Below are 8,240 nucleotides of genomic sequence, written 5' to 3'. Positions count from 1 at the left end.
ATCCCCATGGCGTCGGGGCTGGGGGGGGGGGGGGGGGGGGTTGGTATTTGGCATCCCCGGCCGCCTGGCACTCACTCTCCACGTCGACGGGGCCACTCCTCGGCCGTGCCCATGTGGCTCTCCTCCTCGTCATGATGATGTTCTCGATGTCCTTCATGGAGAGGTGCTCGCAGAAGGTGTCGTACAGCAGCCGCTTCAGCTCGTCCACCGTCAGCTTCTGCATGTCACACTGCGGGGAGCGGGCGAGGAGGGGGGGGGGGGGCGGCTCAGGCAGGGGCTGACCCCACGCTGGGACCCCGCCAAGGGGGTTGCAGTGATGCTGTGGGGCCTCCCGGCACCCTTGGGTGCTGCTTTTTGGCTGGATCCCCCCCATTTTTGGTGGGAAAAGGGCTGGTGTCCTGCTGAACCCCCGGCAGGGCGGGGCTGGTGGCTCCTCACGCCATCTGCCACCCCGTGCCAAGGCAGGGACGGAAAAGCCTCTGGCTGGCGTATCCTAACCCTGACCCTGATCCTGACCCCAACCCTGACCCTAAGCCTAACCTTTCCACTAACCCTAACCCGCAGCCTGAGCTTTACCCTCACCCTAATCTGAAGCCTGACCCCGACCCCAACCCTGACCCCAACCCTGACCCAACCCTGACCCCAACCCCGACCCCAACCTGACCCCAACCAACTCTAACCCTGACCCTACCCCAGAGCCTGATCCTAACCTTCACCCTCACCCTAAACCCAACACCAGCCCTGACCCTAATCCTAACACTGACTTTAACCTTGACCCTGACCCTGACCCCAAGCCATCCCCTGGGGCTCTCGGTGCCAGGGCTGGGGGTGCTGGACCCCCCCTGGGTGGGAGGTTGGGGGGGGGGGGGGCTCCCTACCTTCCAGAAGACGGTGTCGAAGTCCGTGCCGTGGAACTTCTCCGGGATGCCCGAGGTGGACAGCTTGGGCCCCAGTAACGTCACGAACTCCTCGAAGTCGACCTGCCCGTCACCTGCGGGACACGGAGGCGGCCGTCACCCCCTGCCCAGGCATGGGGACTTCCCCCACCCCACCCCAGAAGGGTCCCCATGGGGCTGCTTGTGGGGGGGCACACCCTGCGGGACTCGGTGACGCTCGGAGGTACACCCCTGCGCAGCCCGGGGCGGGGGGGGGCCTGCTCCAAGCCTCAGTGTTTTTTGGGGGGACCCCACTCCTGGGCTTGGCACTGCTGGGGACACCCTGCTCTGGGGCCACCTGGGGGGACCCTGCTCCCGGGCAGAGCACTTGGGGGGCTCAGGCAGCGCCCAGAGGCCCCCCCATCTTGCCCATCCCACCCCAAAATGGCCCGGAGCAGCAGCCAGTATTAAGGGACCTTGGACTCTCAGACTTCAGCAGTCAGGGAACCCCCAAATTGGCTAGGGACCCCCAGTACCAACCAGGACCCCATTGCCGGCCAGGGACCCCCCAAAACCAGCCAGGAACCCCAACACCGGCTGGGGACCTCCAGCAAAGCTAGGGGTCCCCCCAACATTGGCCAGGACGCCCAACACTAGCTGGGGTCCCGGTGCCAGCTGGCACCCCAATGCCATCTGGGACCCCCAATGTCGACTGGGGCCCCCCCAGTGCTGGCTGGGGACCCCCAACGCCATCCAGGAGCCCGAACACCAGCTGGAACCCCAATGCCAGTTGGGGACCCCCGTGGTGGCTGTGACCCCGGGGGGGGGGGGGGGTGCTGGGAAGGGGCCGGGGAAGGGTGCTGCCGGCTGGCCGTATCCTGTGGCCGCAGGAGGATGCTGGTGTCGGGGCTGTCAGGCCGGCACTAACAATGAGTAATGAAGGGAGCGGCGGCTTGGCAGCGCTGCCGGAAAGGCTTTTAAATGGGGGAAAAAAAGGAAACCAATAAATTAACGAGCTCTTTAAGGTCCGATGAGTGCTGGAGCGACAGGGACAGGCCGACGGTGGCAGCGAGTGCTGGAGGCGCGCGGCCAGCCTGGCCTGCTGGGTGGTGAGGGCATGGCCCGGGGTGCAGGAGCTGACCCAGTGTGCAGGATCCGGCCCGGGGTGCAGGACCTGGCCCCAGCAGCCCGGTCCCGGCAGGTTTGCCAAGCCGGGAGAGGTGCAGTTTCTGCCCGCAAGTGCTCCAGGATCATTAAATCCTCCCAAACGAAGCTGCGGTGGCGATGATGATGATGATGATGATGATGAGTGAGCGGGAGGCTCCGGGCATGAGGCAGAGCCTGGATCAGGCTCTCCTGCATCCCACATCCCACGTCGGGGTCGGCAGCCACCAGCCAGTGGGGCGGAAACGGGGCAAATTGGGTGTTTCACCAAAGGGAGGGTGCTGGGGGTCCCGTCCCCATCCCTGTCCCTGGTCCCGTCCCGTCCCGGGGCGCCGGGGTCCTACCGTCCATGTCGAGGCGCTGGATGATGACTTCCAGCTCCACCTCGTTGGGCATGTAGCCCAGGGAGCGCATGGCCGTGCCCAGCTCCTGCTTGGAGATGAAGCCATTGCCATCCCGGTCGAACACCTTGAAGGCTTCGCGGATCTCTGCAGGGGGGGAGCGGGGATCAGTCCGGCCGCGCCCCCCCCCCCCCCCCCCCCCCCCAAGCCCCAGCACCCCCCAGCCCCGGTCCCCACAGATCCCCCGTGGGCAGCACTGGTGGCCCCAAATGAACCACCCATCCCTCCGGCCATAGTGGGGTCCCCCTTACAGAGGGGAAACTGAGGCACGGCAGGAGGGGCTGCCACCCCCGCAGGGACCAGAGCCCCCCCCCCCCGGCAACACTGTGTGTGTGTGCGCGTGTGCGCGTGTGTGTGTGTGTGTGTGTGTGTCCTGGTGGGGGGTTGTCATGGGCTGGGGTGTGATGGGGGGGGGGGGAGGGGGTGTAACGGGTGTAACGGGGTGCGAGCGGGTGATGGGTGTGCACGCGGGTGTGCCGGGATCTGGGTGTTGGGGGGTGGGGGTGGTTGTGCAGGGGGGGGTACCAGGAGGGGTGTGCGAGGCAGCAGGGGCGCCTGCGTACGCGCACGTACACACGGTGTCTCCAGCATCTCGCGCCCCCACAACCCCCCCGCGAAGGGTCTGACCTCCCCAAGGGAACACCAGCACATCCCAAGGTCTTTGCTCCGACTCGGGCCGCCCGCTCACAGCACCCACCCTGCCCTGGCCACTGCCCGGCCCTCTGCAGCCAAAAACCCGGCATCCTGCCCCAAACATGCCCTCCTGGGACATGCTCGAGCTTGGGGAGCCCCGCCAGGGTGGGGGCTGCGGGTGGGGAGACCCCCACGGCGCTGCAGCATCCGGCTGGGAGCATCCCCGTGCCCTGCGCCTCGGGTGCTGGCACGGGGAGCACCTTCCTGGGGACTTTGCACCCCTCACAGGGTTACAGGGTGGGTGCCGGAGCTGTGCCGTGCTTCAGCCAAAAAAAGCACCAACTCTCACCGGGGTCGCTTTGGTGTTCAGCCCTCTCCCGTGCAGAGGAAGATGGGATGGAGGCAGGGAGAAAGTGGGAGTATTTGGGGTTTCTGGCTCAAAATGAGCCCCGAGGTGCGGGGGGAGATCCCTGTGGGGTGGCAGGGAGAGGCTGCGCCGAGCTCGGAGGGCAGCGGGGAAAACTGAGGCACGGTGCTTGCCACGCCACGTGGCTATCGCCCACCCAAAAGCCTCGTGGTGCCCATCGGCTCCATCCCACCTCCCGCTGCGCTTGGGGCTTTGCTCCTTTTTGGGGGAGTTTCTGCCTTTTTGATGCCCCCCGACACGCGGAGCTCGAACCAGGCTGATGGGAAAGAAGGGACCAGGCAAGTTCGTACCGGGAACACCGGGAAGCCGGGCCGGGATGTCGGTGCCCTCTTCCTTCACCAGGCAGCAAAGCTGCCGGCACTGGGCAGCATAAACGTGCGGGTCTTTGCCAGCTGCTGGAGGGGTTCGTGGCGGAGGAGCCCGGCAGGAGAAACAGGGGCTGAGAACTTCGGGTTTTTTTGGGGGGAAAAAAAACCCACGTAGGGTTGTGCTATCGATCCCCAGCGCTTGGGGACGTCCCTGCCTGGATGACGGCCCATCGGTGACGTCTTCCGAGGTGTTTTGGGGGGTTTTGGCCTGCCAGCCTGATGGGTAAAGCTTTTCCCACGGCCGGCATCCCTGCCTGGGCAAGGGGACGCTCCTGGTTCCCCCTGCGCTCACGGGGAGCCCCGCTCCAGTCCAGGCACCCCCAGAATTCATCCTTTGAGGATGCTCATCCCAGACCTCCCAAAGGTGGCTCCCCGTTACCCGGCTGAGGGTGTTGGGGGAAAAGCAAGGACATGCCCCGACAGCGGCCAAACTGGGGTCCCATTGGGGGTGTCCCCCGCCCCGAGCTGGGGCACCCCGACTCTCCCCGGCTGAGCCAGCAGCACCCTGCCCCAGTTTGCACCCTGCATCTTCTCAGCCCCAACGCGGAGCCCCGAAGGGCGGCTGCGGGGCCGGGAGGGCAACCGGGTGCCACAAACGTCCCCCCAAACCGGAGAGTGACCAGAGGGAGGTGGGAGCGGGTGGCGGCACGGCCCCCCCCCGCAGCGGTGCAGGTGTCTGGCGTCTCGCGGGGTCACCTTGGGGCTCCCGCTGCTGCCATCGATCCCCGCGGCCACGCAGCGCAGCGGGCGTGCGGCCGCAGGTGGGGTGCTGGGCGGGAGCCCTGGGCTGGGAGCACCCCGGGGCCTGTCAGCACCCATGGGCGCCGCGCGAGGCTGGGTGCATCGCCACAACGCCCCGGCACACGTGCACACACATGCGGTGAGTGTGCGCGCGCGCATGCACTGCAGTTGAGGCTGTGCACACGCACGTCGATGCACAGGCACATGCTGCAGTGAGGCTGTGCACGCACACAGCTTGCAGCGACGCTGTACTTGTGCGTGCACCCATGCACCAACGCCTCGCAGCGATGCCCTTGGGCATGCACACGCAGACACACAAACACCTTGCAGCAACGCTGTACTTGCGCGTGCACCCACACGGACGCCCGCACGACCACGTTGCAGCGATGCTGTGCTTGTGCGCGCGCACACACAACCACCTTGCAGTGGTGCTGTGCTCGTGTGCGCGCACACGCAGGCACACACAGAGCCACGGTGCAGCGATGTACTTGTGCACGCACGCACCCCCCTTGCAGCGACGCTGTACTTGTGCATGCACACACACACACACACACACACACTCCCTCTGCAGCAGGGCTGTGCATCTGAGCCCATCCTGCTCTGATGCTGTACGTGTGTGCACACAGCCTGCAGCGAGGCTGTACGTGTGCACACACACGCTGCAGTGATGCTGCCCATGTGTGCACACACACGCACACACTCAGACACCCTGCAGTGAGGCTCTGCGTGTGCATAAAAATGCGTGAGCACGCGCGCACAACGTGCAGTGGGGCTGGACGGAGGTGTGCGGGTACACACTCGTGCGCACACCCACACGCAACCCCTGCAGTGAGGCTGTAAATGGGCACGTAAGCACACACGCGCGCAACCTGCAGAGCTGGGGGCACACACGCACACTCTCACGCACCCGGCGTGAGCCCGTCTCCCTGCCTACTGGGGGCTCCCCGCCAGGCTTTGGGGCCAGAGCCCCTCACCCCCCCGGCCTTGGGGCTCCGTGCCTCAGTTTCCCCACGGGAAGTCCCCAGGGGCTCCAGGCCCGATGCTGAGTCCCCTCCATCCTCTCCCAAAGGCGCAGCGGGGCCGTTTGTAAGGCCACCCCGTGCCTCAGTTTCCCCTGTGGTGCCAGTGCTGGGGCAGCGATGGGGGCCGGGGGTGTTGCAGCCCCTTTCCCTTCGTGCCCAGCAGAGCGGGGGTCCCCAGGGACACCCCGAGCCGAGGCCTGGGGGTACGGGCAGCGCCCGTCCCGCCACCCCGGCAAACTTTGGGGGTGGAAAAGGCCATTCTGGCGATAGCCAGCTGAGACCGGCCCCGCTCATCGCACGGGTGGGCAGAGCCCCGGCGGCCGCTCCTGCCGGCCGGAGCCCGGTGGCACCGGGACTGCGTGGGGCTGCCGTGACCCGGGTGGGGTGACACGGGTGACAGCCGCCCCCAGGGCCCCCCGCGCCGCCAGCCACTGTCATATTATGACAGCGGGGAGGGTGGCCCCGCCACGCCGGGGGGGGTCCGGCCCCGCGCCGCCACCGCCGGTCCCTGCTGTGTCATATTGTCACAACGGCGACACCGGGGCCGGGACCCCCCACCCCCCCCCCCACTGCCCGGCTCTCTCCCACGCTTTCCTTCCTCCCCTCCTCCTCCTCCTCCCCATCCATCCATCCGCATCCCGCTCGCCTTGAACGTCCCCACGGCGCCGGGGGGGGGGGGGGGCCGCGCACCCCAAACCCCCCCCCCGGCACCCCACATGGGATGGGTCGTCGTCGTCGTCGTCCCCCCCTCCCCCGGCCCCCCCCCCCCGGCCCCCAAGCCCGCTCACCCTCCAGCTCGTCCTCGGGGATCTCCACGGGGTGCTGCTCGGCGAGGATGTTGGGGACGGTGTAGATCCCCCGGTACATCAAAGCCGCCGTCACCGGGTGGAAAGGCATCTTCGGGGCTTCCCAAAAGCCAAAGTTTAAACCCAAATCTCCCCGGGGGGGGTGCCCCAGCCGGTACCGGGGTACGCTAAAAACAAGTTACCGGCGCCCGCCGCCCCCCGCCCGGCACCCACCGGCCAGGGGGGGGCCAGGGCGGGCGGGCTCTCCCCCGTCCTCCGGGGCCGGTGGCGGGACGGGGCTGGCGGCGGAGCCCCTCACCGGGGAGTCAGGGCGCGGGGGGGATCCGCGCCGGAGGAGGCTGGGGGCGGCCCGGTTCCCCCGCGCACATGCCCGCCCGAAGTGGAAACGGGAGGCGAAAGCATCCAGGCACCGGCTAAATCCCGGCGGCGGCGGCGGCGGCGGCGGCGGGGGGGACGGGGCTGGCCATGCCGCTCCGGGGCCCCCCCTCCGCCAGCCCCGGGCCGCTCACAGTCCCCGGGGGGCCGCTGCCGCCGGGCCACGCTCCCCGGCGGGGCCCGGCATGGCGGGGCCGAGGCCGAGGGCGGCCTCTTCTTCTTCCTCCTCCCTCCTCCTCCTCCTCTTCTTCCTCCCCGCTAAGTGTCCCGGGCAGGGCCGGGGCTCGGCTCCCCGCCGCTGGCTCAGCCCCCGGCGCCGCGCACACGCTCCCCCCCCGCCGCCCCCGGCAGACGGAGCATCCTCGGCCGCGGCCCCGGGGAAGCGGCGGCGGAATCCGGGGAGAAGCGGCGGGGCCGGGCGGGTTTTGAATGGTCCCGCCTGGCAAATGGGGCTGGGGGCGGGGGGCGGGGGGTGGTGCCTCCCCCACCCCCACCCCCACCCCCCGGGGTGGGGGGGGGGGAGTTGCGGCAGAGAGGGTGTCAGAGTCGCCCGTGAGTGTCCCGGGCCGGATCCTGCCCCGGTGGGGCTGGTGGAGGAGCGGGTGCTGCCGGAGGGGCTGGGGCACCCGGCCGGGGTGGGTGCTCGGGGGGGGGTGGGGGGGGGTGGGGGTGGGGGTGCTGGGTGGTGGAGAACGGCAGCCCCGGTGCCAGCGCCAGAGGTGGTGGGTCCCCGTGGCACCCCGTGCCCGGGGAAGTCGTCACCCCCAGGTCCCCGCACACGACACCCCAGGCTGCCATCGCTCCAAGGTCCCCGCACGCGGCACCCCGTGCCCGGGCAGTCGTCACCCCCAGGTCCCCGCACACGGCACCCCAGGCCATCGTCGCCCCAAAGTCTCTGCTCACAGCACCCTGGGCCAGGGCAACCGTCACCCTGAGGTCCCCAGGGCGCTGCGGGGTGGCAGGGACACCACGGCCGGACCTCGTGCTCCCGCAGCAGGGCAAAACCGAGGTGTGGAAGAGGAGCGAAGCAGGGCCAGGAGCGAAGCCCTCCATCCCCGCCCCCATTTCCAGTCGCCCCCCGCTTCCCCCCAAGCCCTGATCACATTTTTTTTGCCTTATTTCTCACTTTGTTATTGATTAATCACAGTCGGGTTCACGTGCCGCGCCACGTCCCCGCAGCATCCGTGTCCCCATCGCATCCGTCTGTGCCCCGGTTGCTGTGCCCTGGGGTGCTGCCCAGGATCTGGGGTCGCTCTCCTCCCAAGTCCCACCCCACCGCCCCGCCTCACCTGGCTTCTCTCCCTGGGTGGGGGTGGCCCCGGCAGACCCCGGCCCCGTTGGGAGGCGAGGGGGTCACGGCGTCCCCCGTGCCTTGGTGGCATCTCTCTGGCTTGGGCATGGTGGCGCGGGGAGGCTGCCAAAGCCCCC

At 68.8% G+C, this 8,240-nt stretch overlaps 1 protein-coding gene across 1 annotated transcript; it reads right to left on the bottom strand.

Annotated features, from left to right (window-relative positions):
- Nucleotides 1-71: 71 nt before the first annotated feature.
- On the bottom strand, nucleotides 72-6,890 carry CABP7 (calcium binding protein 7). The gene is given in 5 exon segments (XM_076353164.1): nucleotides 72-130; nucleotides 133-229; nucleotides 879-991; nucleotides 2,384-2,527; nucleotides 6,420-6,890. Coding segments are annotated over 5 exon segments (522 nt in total). The 5' UTR covers nucleotides 6,529-6,890.
- Between the last annotated feature and the right edge of the window lie 1,350 nt (nucleotides 6,891-8,240).

Source organism: Aptenodytes patagonicus, chromosome 15 (assembly GCF_965638725.1).
Source record: "Aptenodytes patagonicus chromosome 15, bAptPat1.pri.cur, whole genome shotgun sequence".
Taxonomy (NCBI): domain Eukaryota; kingdom Metazoa; phylum Chordata; class Aves; order Sphenisciformes; family Spheniscidae; genus Aptenodytes; species Aptenodytes patagonicus.
Note: the sequence above shows the minus strand (reverse complement) of the source record. Positions and strands in the feature narration are given on the sequence as shown.